The following is a 16,571-nucleotide window of genomic DNA, read 5'->3' on the forward strand; positions in this document are numbered from 1 at the left end:
CTCGACGTGAGTGAACACGTCTGGCATTTTGTGACATGAAGGGTAAGGTTGAGGGGTTTTTTTCAAGGGGAGAAAGGAAGACGGTTCGAGCGTTTCACTTCGAAAGGTTATCGTGGTGGGTGGTGGGGGGGAGAGGGCCTCTGGTGAAGAAAGGGAACTCTGGAATGGCAGGTTGTGAAATTGAGTAATTAGTATTTTCTGCGAGTATCAACTGTGCAAAGTTGCAAAAATAGGTGGCAATGTTTGGCTTTCGATGTTACGTAAACCACCGCAGTTTTAATTTTCACGCGGTACTTTGTTTTTGCACGTGAGTGCATATGTGACACGTGTGCTTAATGTGCGTGCGTGCATGCTTGCGTCTATAAGTGCTCAGACGTGCATTGAATATTCTGCGCCCGTTGCCAATAAATGTAACTTGGACTAAGAACGGATTAATTAGCACCATCTGCGCAGCATCGCCGAGCCTTGCCTGTGGAGGTGCGCAAATGAAAATCCACCTGATGGTACCCCTGCCCTTGTGATTGTTGAGGCTTAGGCACAATTAGGCCTGGTCATATGAGGGTCCAATCTGTCCAGGTGACCTTCTGTCCCACCCATGAGGGTTCACGCTTCTGACAAGTGTGGCAGGGTATGTGAGCAGAACTCCATGCTGTGTCTGCACGTAGAAATGCACATTTTTTGAGTCCACCAGGCTCAATGGCTCTGTGTTGCCAAATGCTATTGCCAAGTGTACCCTGTTCATCGCAAAAAGCAACGATACGTAACATCGTTACGCGTTGCTGTGGATTATTACGAGGGCTGCATTTTGTGTCTCCACAAATCGAATTTAACTATTTTTTGTCCATCATCCTTATTGGCTTCCCAGACCAATATTGCTCAGCAATATTTGATCGACCAAATAACTCTGTACTGGTTTCAACCTTCTGGGTTTCACCAGCAGAGTGTCACACTTCCTGCTGTGTTACCAGATGTTATTGGGCATGAGTAGCCGAGTTAAAGTATGGGCCTCTGTTCAATGTAAATCCTCATTATGCGTTGCTGCAGGACAGTTATTTGCAAGCGCACGTACGTATCTAAGCAGAATCCTTGTACTCTATGTAAATACAAATTATTTATGACAAAAAAAATACAATGGAGCACGGACAGTGAGTGTGCGGTGGTTGAGGGCAGGGCTTAACCCCGTAGCCTGACCCCGTTTAAAGCGTGGGGGGGGGGGTGTGAGGGCTGCTCATTTTTAATATGGGAGAGTTCGTAGTTCAGATCCATTTTCTCTCCCATGCAATTCCCTGCAATATTTTTATAGGACACCAATGCGGATTTTTTTTAAACGTTGCTTTAACGGCGACATAAATAAAGGCAATATCTCTATCCAGAATGCAGTGAATCGTAACAATATTTGGAATGTATGAACTATGCCTTGATTCGTTTTGCACTATTGACACACTGTGCGCGAGGACGCGAACCGACTGTGGTGGATTATAATTTGTTGACATCGTGGCACGCACGTGGCAATGTGCTGTGGACGTGGCACGCCGGGTAAGTGGTGGTGCGAGCATTTGGCAGGAGCATGTCGGGAGCCGTGCGTCTGGCTCGGGTCAACAGCGGCGTGAAATGGAAACTTGAGAAGCACTTTTACGCTGGCATGAGGATGCCAGGAGTTATCTTCTATGGCTGAGTTTTTTGTATATAACGTGTGTGTGTGTGTGTGTTTATGTAAAAACACAGCAACGTGGCACAGTAGGTGGCACAGCTGCTGCATCGGTCAGTCATGGCACCTGGGTCTGTCCCGTGACATTTCACGTGGCCTGAAAGTGCACTTAGCCTGGCACAAGCACCGTGGTGACGTGACTGCCACTTAGTGGCGAATGGCAGTTATTGTTGTTCATGTAATCGGACATAATCAAACTTTAAACAACCGTGCAATTTAATAGTATTTTTAATATATCGCATAAATTTCCTATATATTGTAAGAAGTCTATTATATAAGATGGCTTGACTGGACGGTTCTTATTTGTAGTGAGTGGGTAATGTTTTTTACAATTGTCTTTAAGGCAGAACAGAAAAATATATTCACAGCAATTGTAAAAGTCCGCTGCTAGATGAAGGCATCCCCCATGCCATAGTGTTTGGCCTTACTGCAGCATGCTGGTCAGCTTGAGTTAGCGATGGTGGAATGTCCAGGACTGGGTCCAAAATCGCCCACCAATCGTGTTAGCCATGACCGGGAATCAAAGTCAGGTCACACATTGTGCACTGATTACCACGTCATCGCAAATCCATTTCGAAAGAAAATCAGTTTCATAAAATCGTAGAACAAAATGAGTTTATTCCCACAGACTCGCCACATTGAGACCACAACAAAAAAAACCATCACAAGCTTAACAGGGCAAATCTTGAACTCTGCAGAAGCTATTAGCTCCATCTGCCCAACGTCTCCCATATCTTTCACTTCGTCACCCTGTCCATTGCGAAGGTTCTCAAACGTGCCTTCACAGCCCCTCTAGAGTTGCCTAATTCAGCTCTCTCTTCAATTCCCTATATTCATTCTAGATTTGAAGTTTTCGTGACTGCAAGGATCTATAGCCATATTCTTTGGTTCTTTCTTTCCAAATAATCCTCACCTCTGAACGTTAGATGAACCAAAATGCCACTTGTCAGAGACCTCATCACTGGAACATGTAAATGATACCGACATCACCACCACTACATGAATCCATCCACTCACCCTCGGTCCAAATTCCCAATCGATTTCAAAATCGCACTCGGCATTTTCAAGATCTTCCATGGGCTCTCCTCTGCCTGCCTCTCCACCCGTCATTTCACGCTACTCTCCTCTCTGTTCTACATCAACCAAGAACGTTCTGTCAAAGCCCCAAGTCAGTATTCTCTCTGTGGGCAGTAAAACCTCTCGCCAGCCCATCTGCGCTGTCAACTCAGTGCCACTGTTCAAGGCTTTCCCTTTCCTTCATTGCCCATGACTGACTGCCTCCTTTAAAAAAATAAACAATAAAGTTTGCACTGTATAGGTTATATTAAAAATAGTAAACAGTATCTGTGTTCGTGCCCCCCCCCCACATGGATAAGTTGAGAGTTGAGTCCACTACTGTATTATTTGTTTTTATTGTGTTGTTTACCCAGAAAAGCCTCATTGAGTCTCACGATTTCCCCCACAATAGAAACTTGGCAGGATCCTCCTTCACCCACAATAGAAACTTGGTAGGCGAAGTCGTGGGGGGAGGAGGTGGGGGGCGATAATCTGCTGTGTCATCCCAATTGAGTAGTTTCAAGATACATTTTCAGCATTTGATTGTTTGGCCTATATCAGTTTTTTTGTTTTGGGGTTTTTATTTTTTGCTATAGGAGGAAAATCGGAGCAAACCCCTGCAGAGCAGGGAGAGAACATACAAACTCCACACACACAGAGGCACCCGAGTCAGGAACTGAACCCAGGTTCCTCTTGCTGGAGGGCACGAGTGTTAACGCTGCGCCACCCTCCCGTCCAAGTTGAGGAAACTGAGGGACCCATCTCATCTGTAGATGTTAATTACCCTTGCAGGTCCACGTGATCACTGACCCTGTCCATATTTCAATTACGTGGGTAAATAGGCAAATTGAATTCTGTTTCTCCTTAGTGCACATATCTCCATACCTGGGATGTGTGTCTTTTTGTCGGCCTTTTCAGATGTTAGAGTCCTTTTTGTGGATGTGACAGCAGCTACTTACAAGGAAAAAGAGTAATTTCGGGCAAAATAAATGGGATTTTCGGGCAAAATAAATTGAACTTCCTATTTGAAAAAAAAAACATTCACACATGTGCTGAGGAATTTTGTGTAACAATTTGGTGTGCCACTGTGAATAACCGTTGATTATGTAGGTTATTTTGTGCCATTTAACTTGTGTTCACAAGGCACATTTGTCTTTTATTGTGTTGTGAAGCGTTCGATAATGGTTTTCTTTCCATGCGTTCTTCTCTCGTTCATTGCTACCACAACTGGTTTAGTTAACTCACACAAGCGAACAACATTGCATGTCCATAATAGAGGTTTTTTAGGTAAGATCGCGTAAATATAAATGCGTCGTTAAACCCTCCACCACCCGAACCAGCCAATTAGTAAGGTTTGTCACTTTCTTTGTGTCATACAGTAAAGTAACTTAGATAGAAAAAAATATATAATAACAACAATATCACGACGTTTCGATCAGCAGCTCTCCCGCTATATTTTTCACCTGATGACGATTGCTTGTGGTGCGATCGAAACGTCGTGATATTGTTATTATTGTTTTATTATTTTTATCTACGTGGCTTTACCGAAAGACCCAAAGAATATGAATTCCTGCAGTCACGAAAGCTTTAAGTCAAGGTTTGTCACGTAAACAAAACATGCCAATTTGTTACGACTGTGGTTCAGCACCACACCGGTGTGCTGGAGAGTAAACCCACAACAATTACAATTCAAAATTGCGTGTGTGTGTAACACACACTGTCAAGACGGGTGAATTGAATTGTGTTCGTGCTTACTCATTGAGACAAATAAAAACATTGTTACGATTGGTCGCTTTGCACATGACTCATAATCCAGCACTGTGATGGTGGATAACCCAAATATTGTGAAACTCCCCGTGGGCCTTGACGATGTTGCCATACCCTCGCTTGACATATGTATGCACGTGTGATGAACCTCTTTCGTACCGTACGTAGCCGACGGTGCTAATCGGAGGTGCGGATTGGTGGAAGGACAACAAACTAATGAGAGTAGGCGGTACAGCAAATGTGGACTTCATCTCTATTCATCTGCATGGGATAGGGTTTTCTCTGAGTGCTGCGATTTCCTCCCATATGCAAACACTTATTAATTGTCCGGTAACACCTTCATATAAATAGAGGATAGCAGAGCTTGGGGGAGCGTGATGTGGTGTCGGTTCACCTCGTGTTTGAGGACTCTACGAGAGCGAGTGGCGGCGCGTTGCAAATTAATATGATTAATTATCATCTGTGAATTCGTAATTCGTTAATCGACTCGCAGATGGTTACTGGGGTGAAAGCAAACGTTGCAATTTACCAAATGCATAAATATATGAGGAGTGCTGAAAAGGTTTTGATTACAATAATCTAACAGACATCGTCTTGCAGGCCTACGATGAAGCTGATTTAAACAGCTACCAGCTTTAATTATACACGGCGGTCCATTTATATCTACCCCGCTGATGTCTAATGACCCTCTTCTCAACAGGTAGTTTAATTGAAAATTGTGAAAGCGATGGCTCCATTCCACAGCGGAAAGTGTTAACATATACATATATATTTTATAGTTGTATTGAGATTGGTGGGCGATATGTAGAGGCGTTGAAGTCAAATGGATGTATGCATGAATGTTGAACTTATTTCGCGCCGTACATAGCCAACCGTGCTAATCGTAGGTGCGGACGGGAAGGACCACAAACTAAAAACAAAAAGCAGATCTTAACAAAAATTATTATTTTTTAAAATCTAGATTAACAAAAATGCATTGCTACAGTGGCTTCCTAATACCAGAAGGAAGAACGTTCCAGACGGCCACAGAAGCACGGGAGGGGGGGGGACAACAAACTAAACACAAAAAGCAGCAAAAGTTGTTTACTCTGTAAGTTATGTTCTAGTTTAGTGGGGTACCTACAAATCGATCACCAGATCTAATTCGCTCATTTACAGCGGTTTGTCAATCCGCTTGCTCGACTAAGCCCCTCTCCATGCATTTCTGTCATGGCGGGCTGTTTTGACCATACTTCACCCGTGCTGGTCAGCCCTGGTTGGTAAAAGGGGTGGCTCTAGGTCCGGTTATACACGTTTCTATCGCCGCCAATTTCAGCCGTGCGGCTGGCGATCTGAACGCAGTTTTTCCCCACAGTTTACCTACACGGTGCGCGAACCCGCTACTCCTCCACACCACTACTCCACCACCCCCCCTCCCCGCCACACACCCAGCTTCACGTAACAATAAATGTAATTGAATTCCTGCAATTGCGTTGCGGGGGGCCCGCTGTATTAGAAAGAACGGAAGTGGGGGGGGGTTGTTTACAACTCAGGTACGAGAAGTTATCGACTTACGAACACAATTCGTTCACGGAGGCCCGTTCGTAAAGTCTGAACACAATAATCTACTTTGACATTTACATGCGCACCAATCCCAACCACCCGCCATTACCCGAGTAGCACCTATTAAGGCCGGCACGGCACCTTGAGGGGGTGGGTGGCCAACACCACGCCCGGCCGCCTTTGTCTCCCCAGTGGCGATGTTTACACATCACACCGGGTACTCATTTGAGGCTTAGTTGACCTAGGGTAGTCCCAGGACCGGTTCAGATAATCGTCACCGGTGTTGGGCGTGAGCGGGAGTCGAACCCGGGTTGCCAGGTTCGTAGCGCTAACCACTACACTACCGCTCCCCACCACTTTGCCCGCACACACACACAAACACTCACTCCACGCGCGAGGCTGATTCATTCACGATCGCTCAGCCGAACAAAACATAGTGCCGCGGTTCTAACGTACAAATGAGAGTACGCGTTTTGAGTCAAATGTTTAAACGACAACTACAACAACATCAAATCTTTCATGGAAGCCGGTTCGTAAGTGCCGGGTGTTCGTTCGTCGGGCGTTCGTAAGTCGATGACTGCCTGTCTAAATAAACGCGTGCAAATAACCTCATGCCTTACGTGCACGAGGAATGCGTTCATTTTATTCACGACAAATGTCCGGCGGGCGTGCGGGAACAGCCGTCAAGTTCCCGTCACCACGATGTTGTGACAACTGCTCTGGAACTTGATTAAACACCGTAATGGAATTGGAGAATAAATAAATAAATATTCCACCCGTTTTCATTCTATTACCCCCATCACGATATATTTCCGCGAGACCGCCGAGATAAATAAATCATGAGCCAAGAGCTCAAAATAGACGTCGGCTTTTTTGGAGCGCGAGATGCTGTTTCATGGTGGACTGTGACGTCTCCTTCGCGTCTATTTTTGCCCACGTCGCTTCGTCTGCTTGACGCGATGGCTAGGTAAGGGGCCGTCCATAAATGACGTCACGCACCTAGGGGGGGGGGGGGGGTAAGACATTTGTGACGATGTGCGACGAGGGGGGGCGGAGTTGAGAAATATGACGTCACATCAAAATGCGCAACTTTAAATAATTATAGACAACACGTTCTACTTAATTAAATAGACTTTTAATAAATGTTTTCTCCTAAAACATCAGAGTGCAGCGCCACATTAAATACGCACTACAATGACAATAGTTTAAAGCGATTTGAAGCATGTTTTATTTTTTTTGGGGGGGGGGGGGGCAGAGCTTTGTGACGTCATATTTCAGGGGGGGTCTGACTTTTTGTAACGTCGTGTGACGATGGGGGGGGGGGGGGTCAAAAATCGTCCAATATCGAAGTGACGTAAGCGCCTGGGCAGGTGCCACACGACACACTGGGCGGGTTTGGCGAAGGTTTTGCACGCGGGCAAATGCGCAGGTGGTTTTCTCTTCCTGTAACGGTTGACGCTGGAAGTATCTAGAATTGAAGCTTTCGTGACTGCAAGGATTCATACTCTTAGGTTTTTTCGGTAAAGTCACGTAGGTAAAAAATAATAATAATAAATGAAAATAACTCAATTAAATCACGACGTTTCGGAGGCAACACAAGTCTCCGTCTTCAGGTGGGACCGTCACAGCTAAATTTACTGTTTTTTTGTTTGCATTATGACTGCAGGTATTGTGGTCTATGCAAACATGACTCCTCGTAAAAAAAGGTGTCAGTTTTGTTGCCAGATAGAAGGGAAAAAAAACCAATTATCATAAATTTACTGTATCAAGTGAAGAGAAATCCAAGAGACAAGATTTGGATTTCTCTTCACCTGATACAGTAAATTTAGCTGTGACGGTCCCACCTGAAGACGGAGACTTGTGTTGCCTCCGAAACGTCGTGATTTAATTGAGTTATTTTCATTTATTATTATTTTATTTTATTATTATTATTATTTTTCCTACGTGACTTTACCAAAAAAAACCTAAGACTGGAAGTATCGTCGGGGAGAAAAAAAAACATTTGCATCTCCCAGATTAGGTAAGTGATGCAGATATTTGTCTGTGGGCTCCCGGCCAGCTTTTGACTCTCGCGTAATGAGTGACTTCAAATCCGCGTTGAAGCGCACCTGATTGTTCGTGAGTGCTCAATGCGGGCTCCTTGTTGATTCTGTGTATGAGCACGCGAGGTGCGCGACGATGCATCCCATTGGTCGATCTGGAATGGATCGTTACGCTCACGATGCACGCGGAGAGCCAAGCGACATGAGCATTGATTATACTTTGCACTCGACGGAAATTGTACCCCAATAACATGCCAATGTTGAATCTGCGGGAATGGAGCTAACGACACCGCAGAAGAAAATGTGCGAGCTACTGACGCTAGCTGTGGATACATTTACATTCGTGGCATCGGCGCATTAGGATGTGTGCACGATCTAAATGAGAGTAAAATCTGCCCTTGCATCGATTACACTGGTCAACACACTTTTTCTGGCATAAGGTATCCCAACGGTTTTAAGGTAATTTTGGGGTGCTGATTCCAAATCTGACATCAGGTTTTGTCTGTCAAATCAGGTTTTTGAGATATCAAATATTGCATTTTCAATAAAAACTGCAGAAGAAAAATATAAAATAAATGTGGATATCTACATAAAATGATATTATAAACACACTATCCTAAAAATACAGCACCATATTTTAACACTAAAGCAGTCACTGACTCGCAACAACTTGCAATCATAAGTGACAGAGTTAATTTCTGGTAAAATCAATGAAAATGGGGTATGCCGATAGCATAAAAATTAGATGTGATAGAGCAAATCTGAGATCAGATTTGGAATCAGCACCCTGAAATTGGTCTAAAACAGCTGCAAAAGTCCAGGCCAGGAATTTGTTGTTGTTGACCAGTGTAATGTTTCAAGTTATCGCATTGTTAATTCGCATACGCCCATCGTAGTCGGTGAATTGCAACACAAATTATTTAAGGCAATTTTCGATATTCAAAGCTGAATCAGTGCCTCCCCACGTCTATTTTGGCCACGGGGTTTGTTTGACCGTGCTTCGCTACGCAGGTCAGGCCAGGTTTCACGAAGTTGTGGTGGTGGAGAGGCTGGGGTGGGGGGGGCATTACCGGTGCAGATAACACTTGCCAATGACTTTAGCCTTGAGTGGGGGTCAGTTCAGGCTGCTGGGCTCACGTCTCGATGCAACAGCCACGGTTAAAGCGCTTCCCACATTTACAATTTTCAGGGATTTTTTTTTCGCGTGCGTTACTTCGGAGATTGAATCGTTCCCTAAGGCAGTTGACAAAACTGAACGCCAATACATGTTGATCTGTCGGAAGAATATTTGTTTATGTGTATTGCCAACAACGTTCCATGAGAGTCATTATTTAGTTACAGGAACATTTCATTTATGGAAGTCACCATGGTATAGTGGGTAGCACACTGGACTTGGAATCCACAAGTTGCTGGATCAATCTCCTGTCCACCCAGGCGTATAAATGTGTACACCACCGTTCGTCGTGAGTGGTGGGGTAAAATGTGGCTACTTCCATCTTTTTCAAGATGTATCGAGGTATGTTGACCTTCTTTAGCGCCGTACGTAGCCAACCGTGATAATCTGTGATGCGGGGAAAGCATAACATTAAACACAAAAATGCAGTTCTAAAGAAAATTCGTTTTCAATGTAGATTTTTAGCATAGCTCCAATGGCTTCCTAATACCGCAAGGAAGAGTGTTCCAGACGGCCGCAGAAGCTCAGATGAAAGTGCGCGATGCAGTGAGACCGTCTTTGTTCGATGGCCTACCAAAAGCCGCTGCGAGGATGACCAGAGTTCGCATGATGACGAGATGTGGTTCATTTGTGGCAATCAAGACGATTGTGTAAGATGGAAGAGTAGGCCAAATGTCCTCTAGAGGGGCTATCTAAAGCTCTCTGAAGTGGAAACCCTTCTGCCAGCAGTCACATGAGCAATCAACTTCAGGGCTGCACCTTGTATATTGCGAAATATTTTTAACACATCAGAGTCACCTAGGGGTTAGAACAGTATCATACGGAGCAAGTTTCGTTTAAATACATTAATCCATAAGCGGATCAAAAACTAACAGGATAAATATATGGGTGGCTTTTACGAGCACGGGTCGATTCGTAATGCATTGATTCTTCAATTAATATCGACTCCGAAGCCCATCGTACATCCATCGAATTATGTTTAGTGAGAAACGGCGTTTATCAGTGCTTTCATGAGCGAATTCAGTGGGAACACGTGATAAGACCGTCCTTGCTTAAGTCTTGAAACTCAGTGAGTCTTCCCCGGGGTTATCAAACGTCATGAATAGCAATCACCATTTGGCGGGGATGGACAGGAGTTAATTACCGCTCTGCGGGACTTTATCTGGTTGATAATTTCACTAGGCGTGTGCAAGTTATTTTTATTTCACAGTTTGTTAAGTGCACTCCCCCTCCCCCCTTCTCCCTGTCCCTTATACCCACTCACTTAAGTTCTTCCTTGTGACAAAGCCCATTGTCACAAATGTCCAGTAGGGGCGGGTACAAACGTTAGAACACCAAACAATGCAAACACACAACGGGAGTGCAGAGTACAAGAACGTTTCAAACAAATCACTCAAAAAACATACAGAAAAATTTTACTAAACCATCAACATCCTACCAGGCAAAAGTCCCACCGTGGTATTAACCTGAATGTGTCGCCCCAACCGTCCGCACTCTGCTTTGTAGGATCATGGCAAAGGTGGGGATGTACTACGACCTGCGGACGCTGAGGGCCGTGCGTGTCCTCCGGCCTCTCAAGCTGGTCTCGGGCATTCCAAGTAAGGGTTTCCAAACCCACAAAATTCACGGCGACAGACCGACGGATTTGTCCGTACGGGGGTGTGTTCAACCACCACCACACCGCAGGTCGCAAACAACTTCTCTGTCGGCATTTCCTTTGGATCAATCCTCCCATTGTCCGCTTTCCCCGAGTTATTTTAACCTTGATCAATTCATGACGCGTGGTGACTCTCATCCATTACAGCTTAAAAAATAAAATTTGCGCTTCTTTTTTTTCTTCCTTTAATTGACGCTGGCCAGGTCGCATTTTGGGAAAATGTGTGCTTGCGCTCTGCGACCGCGATTAACAAGAAAAAAAATACCCTATTGAACACGTAACGCAAATTTAAAGATTCGGTGAGGTCTTTTGCCATCATGGCACAAATTCGCGGACTACGTCTATTTTTGTTCTTCCGCAAATGACTCGATGAGGATTTCTTCTAGCGAGTATTCACCACCCCAGCCCGTACTGGGGTGCAATTGTAGTAAGCGCCAGTTTCCAGCTTCTCTGTGACTTCCTGCCCTAATGAGCGATGTGGACTGAATGATTCCTTCTCATTAGTAAACTTCCCGACGTTCTAATCTTTCCCTTCAACACCCAGACCGCCGTTGCAAATTAGACTTATGCTCCTCATTCTAGATTTAAAGCTTGATACAGATTTGAATCTTGATACAGTAAATCTAGCTGTGACGGTCCCACCTGATGACGGAGACTTGTGTTGCCTCCGAAACGTCGTGATTTATAATTTTATTTCTATTATTATTTCTATTATTTTTATTATTTATTTTTACCTACGTGACTTTATCCTCCTCACTTGAGTTCTCACCTCGTTAGACAAAATAAACTTGATGTGCACCCTTGTGTCTGTGTGTGTTTCAGGTCTTCAGGTTGTGTTAAAATCCATCATGAAGGCCATGATCCCGCTGTTACAGATCAGTCTTCTGCTGTTCTTCGCCATTCTCATCTTTGCCATTATCGGGCTGGAGTTTTACATGGGGAAGCTGCACAACACCTGCTTTGATTCCAAGACAAGTGAGTGAAACGCCAGCAACTTCAAGCAGCCCTCTTGCTTATGCACCACCGCTTAAACATTCAAAATCCTCCATGTCCAATGAAGCTTCCTCACAGCCTGGCAAGGCCAGTTTCAGGCTGCCTAAGAGTCTTGACTAAAAGTATTGGCAAAGGGCTGGGCTACCTGGGCAGTGGCTGCGAAGAGTGGGATTAATTTGCCATGCAATTCCTGTCATCGGCGAAAATAATTGGCGCATGAAATTCGGAAGCTATTTCGCTAAGTATGAGCGAACACTGTGGATAATTATGGATAATGAGACGCATAAGGCCACATTCAACAGGATTTATTTGTGGACTCCCCTATCTATTTCCCCGTGGATTCGCGGGTAATAGGAGTTACGGATAACACTGGTCAACAAAAAAAAATTCTGGCCTGGACTTTTGCAGCTGTTTTAGACTAATTTGAGGGTGCTGATTCCAAATCTGATCTCAGATTTGCTCTATCACATCTCATTTTTATGCTATCGGCATACCCCATTTTCTTTGATTTTACCCGAAATTAACTCTGTCACTTATGATTGCAAGTTGTTGCGAGTCAGTGACTGCTTTAGTGTTAAAATATGGCGCTGTATTTTTTGGATAGTGTGTTTATAATATCATTTTATGTAGATATCCACATTTATTTCATATTTTTCTTCTTCAGTTTTTATTGAAAATGCAATATTGATATCTCAAAAACCTGATGTGATGGACAAAAACTGATGCCAGATTTGGAATCAGCACCCCAAAATTACCTTAAAACCGTTGGAATACCTTCTGCCAGAAAAAGTGTGTTGACCAGTGTATAATCGGGGGTTGTGGATAATCGGATACTTTTTTCTTATCCCCGTGTTTCCTCACAGACGAACCGGACCCGAAGAATGAGAAGCCGTGTCTGAACGATTCCTCAGGCTTCGTGTGTCCCAACGACACGGTGTGCCGGGGCCACTGGGAAGGCCCAAACTACGGCATCACTCAGTTTGACAACATCCTGTACGCAGTGCTCACCGTCTTCCAGTGCATCACCATGGAGGGCTGGACCGACATCCTCTACAACGTGAGGGTTTCTTCTACTTACTGCCGCTGCTGCTCTCCGTTTGGGTGTTGCGTGCGTCTCGAATCGTCCTTTGTCTTATTGCGATGCTGGCCGCTCACTAGGAAACGGTGACGGAGCCGAGACGCATCTCGCATCTTTGCCACTCGTCGCAAAGGTTTAGCGGAGGTAGGGCTGAGCCTGGCGGCCGCCCTGGTTAATGCTTGCAGGTGTTTTACCCATAGCAAAGGCAAAGACAAAGATCATCCATATAGCCTTTAAAATACTTGCTGCAAGTAATGTTAGCGAGCACCTATGAAGGCCGACACGGCACACGAGGGAGTGAGTGGTTCGCACCACGCCCAGGCCGCCTTTGTCCCCCTAGTGGCGATGTTTACACACTGCACCAGGTACTCATTTGAGGCTGGGTCGACCTAAGATAATCGTCGCTGGTGTTGGCCGTGAGCGGGAATCGAACTCGGGTCTCCAGGTTCATAGCGCAGCGCGCTAACCTCCGCACTACCGCTCCCCACCTTAAACACATACACACACACACGTCTGATTCCCGGTCATAATAAATGACTCCGTTGGGCTTTTCGTAAAATGGCAGGTCACGTGCGCAGGCATCATAGGCCAAATATGATCAATTACTCGCAAATTACTGAATTGGGAAGCCACACAGCATCACCGCCTCCTGACTGGCAGACTTACGTCCGCACGCAGGCCGGTTCTGCGTTCACGTTGTGCCGCACAGAGACAGCTGCCCCTGGGGGGGTCCCCTGCTGCAAGGCTCCCCAAGATGCACTGCATGGGAAGGCACCATTTGCATGAGTTTTATTATTATTCTGGATTTGAAGTTTTCGTGACTGCAAGGATCCATACTCTTGGTTCTTTCGCTATTATTTTCTTTACCTACGTGCCTTTACCGAAAGAACCAATAGTATTTATTATTATTATTGTTTTTACTACAACTCAACGCGATCACAAAACGGAAGAGGGGGGAGGGGCGACAAAAGTTTTGCGAGCAGCAGACCCGAGTTTGGCACGACAGGGCCCACTGAAGGGGTAAAACTGGACTCACTGCTCGCCATGTACACGTTCAGTGACGACGACGACGATGATGAAAGCACGCTTGATGGAATGCCTTCCAGACAAAGTTCAGAAGGGCGGAATCCTTACCCCCCTGAGTTAATAGTCTCGGTTGAGGACAACCAGCCCATCATCTCTACAGGAATGATCAAATGGCTTTTCTAGGAAGTCTACATTCAAAATTAATTTCTTTTGAGCTGCTTTTGGTGTATGGTTCGTTGTCCTTCACCTCATATCTGCGATTAGCACGGTACGCTTCGTGCGGTGCGACAAAAGGTATGCATACATACAACGTGGGAAATACTTAATCCCGCCATAGTAATATGGAAATGCCACGGCCTGCTTGAGAACGTTCCCGTCGGAAATGAGCGCCACCGTTCCGACGCCGGTTTGAGCAGAGGAAAAGACGCGTTCACGTTGCAGGGGCGAGGGGGGGCGGGGGGCGTTGGGAGAAATGTGATTGATGTCTGAGCGATCATCTTCTCCTCAATCGGCCAGACGGCAGGGCGATGGGGAGGCGGAAGATGAGGAGGATGCGGTTGTGAATTCGTTTCTTTGAGAGCTGCAGTTCAGTCAATTGCAACGTTCCTGCCTCCCTCACATCTCTCTCCAGCCGCTCTCCCGCCCGCCCCCCCCCCCCCCCCCGCTTTGACCCATCGAGATGAAGCGCAGCGAATGCGTTGCCATCTCGCAGCCCAGGGTGCAGGATGCAAACGCGGCGCCAGCTTTCAACAAACATCTTTTTTTTCTTTAGCGCCGACGGCTTCGCTAACAGTTTCTCACCTGCCCACAGCGACTTTCCACGAGGTGGAGGAAAGGCGGGGAGGAGGGGGGGTAGTTCCCTGATTAATTTCACATCATGGGCGAGAGGTGGGGTCTGCGTGCTAAACACGCACAGGGGGGTGCAGGGGGGCACGAGGGGGGGGGGGGAGCAAACACGCGCGTGCTATGGGATGGACTGGCGCGCGCCTGCCATGACTATCGCTTTACCGCGCTCCTCGGGCAAATAAGCGCAAGGGACTGGGGCTGAATACTGATCAGTGCTATTCAAGTGCGGCGGGGGGGGAGGGCTGCAATCCCATTGTGTCTGCATTCACGGCGCCACTGAATTATCCTCGGGGTGATTGCAAATGCAGCAATATCGGGTTTCTCGGTTAAACTGTGCCGTCGCTCTCGATTGCATTGGAGGCGTTAAAATGCATGCCTCGGTATCTACGATTACATCTCATCTTTGATGATTTTGTTCCGTGCAAAGCCGGGCACTTCTGCGAAACATTTTGTTGCAATGCTCAAATGCTGCATTCGGCATAGGAAATGGCGTCTGCTCGTCACCGTGCTAATGGTTTTGAATGACAGTAATTACGACATTAACGACGGCAGTTGCTTCATTCCGAAATGGATTCTTGCAGTGCCCGGCAATAAAAATGCATTCGTTGGTTGGGATGATGCGCACTGATTTTTTTTTACGTCCTTTGGGCCACAACCACAGACCAGGTCATCTGAATGCCATTGATTATAATGGCCTTGGAGAGGCCGATGTGGGATTGCATAGCAAAAGCCCTCAGGTATATATATGTCTGCAGGCTCATGACTGCTTAGAAATAAAAGGTGCAGGTCTGCAATTGCTTGTTCATCCCGCTGCTGCAGAAGGGCCTCCACCAGAGGAGGTTCTAGACAGCACCTCTCACAAGGTACCTTGGTCGACTCTTCCAGACGTCTTGGAAGCGGTGGAAGTAACTACACTCTGCCCCATCGCACGTCACCTGCTGGTTGACTAACTGTGGTGTCGCCATTGATATCGCTGGGTCAACAGAGGCATAGGGATGAAAATTGCCCATAATTTCAACTTCCATGGTGGGACATTGAACTAGCGACCTGTGCATTGCTCGTCAAGTGTACTTACTATTACGCAAAATTGTAAAAAATAACTAATTTACTTTGAACGTGCTTCATGTAAAAAAAAGGCAATGGGATGTCATGATTTGGTTGGTCTGGTTTATTTTGTTAGGTGTGACCTAAGATTATTCGCCACGTGAATGTCAACACATTGGAATGATGCTCATCCCGGTTAATTGGTGACCCTGAGTCAGTGAAGGACGTTCTACATTCTCATGACGGGGCCAGTCGATCCATTGTAACGATGCGTGGGTCTCTCCAGATACTCCTGCATCTCACCCACATGCAGCCAAATTTTGAGAATCAATAAGGCTTTCGTGGGGAAATCATTGGCATTCGTATTATTTTAGGTACATTGTCCAGTTTGCCAACACCAGGCATATGGGCAGTGCTGACCTAACTGCTACTCTGTGAACCACGACGGCCGCAATAAGTGCCTTCTAACAGCACTTACCATGAAAGTATAGCCATGCTAAATATGGCTCCTCGTTTAAGTACACGCAAAGATCCCCCTGCAGTCACACGGGCTTTTTGGGGAATGTGCCATTAGCGAGCACTTATTAAGGGCGCCGCGGAGCACGTGGCGATGGTGGGGCTAACGCCACGCCACGCTC

General features: G+C 45.9%; 1 protein-coding gene across 5 annotated transcripts in view; it reads left to right on the top strand.

Moving 5' to 3' along the window:
- The window catches only part of LOC144948501 (voltage-dependent P/Q-type calcium channel subunit alpha-1A-like), a 168,732-nt gene that overhangs the window by 31,953 nt on the left and 120,208 nt on the right, over positions 1 to 16,571 (top strand). For all 5 annotated transcript variants that reach the window (XM_078878020.1, XM_078878021.1, XM_078878022.1 and 2 more), the window contains exons 3-5: positions 10,796 to 10,887; positions 11,769 to 11,921; positions 12,803 to 12,996. In XM_078878020.1, the coding sequence (XP_078734146.1) occupies positions 10,796 to 10,887; positions 11,769 to 11,921; positions 12,803 to 12,996 (439 nt within the window). The remainder of the gene's footprint in view (positions 1 to 10,795; positions 10,888 to 11,768; positions 11,922 to 12,802; positions 12,997 to 16,571) is intronic.

The sequence above is a fragment of the Lampetra fluviatilis genome, chromosome 49 (genome assembly GCF_964198595.1).
Source record: "Lampetra fluviatilis chromosome 49, kcLamFluv1.1, whole genome shotgun sequence".
In the NCBI taxonomy this organism is placed as follows: domain Eukaryota; kingdom Metazoa; phylum Chordata; class Hyperoartia; order Petromyzontiformes; family Petromyzontidae; genus Lampetra; species Lampetra fluviatilis.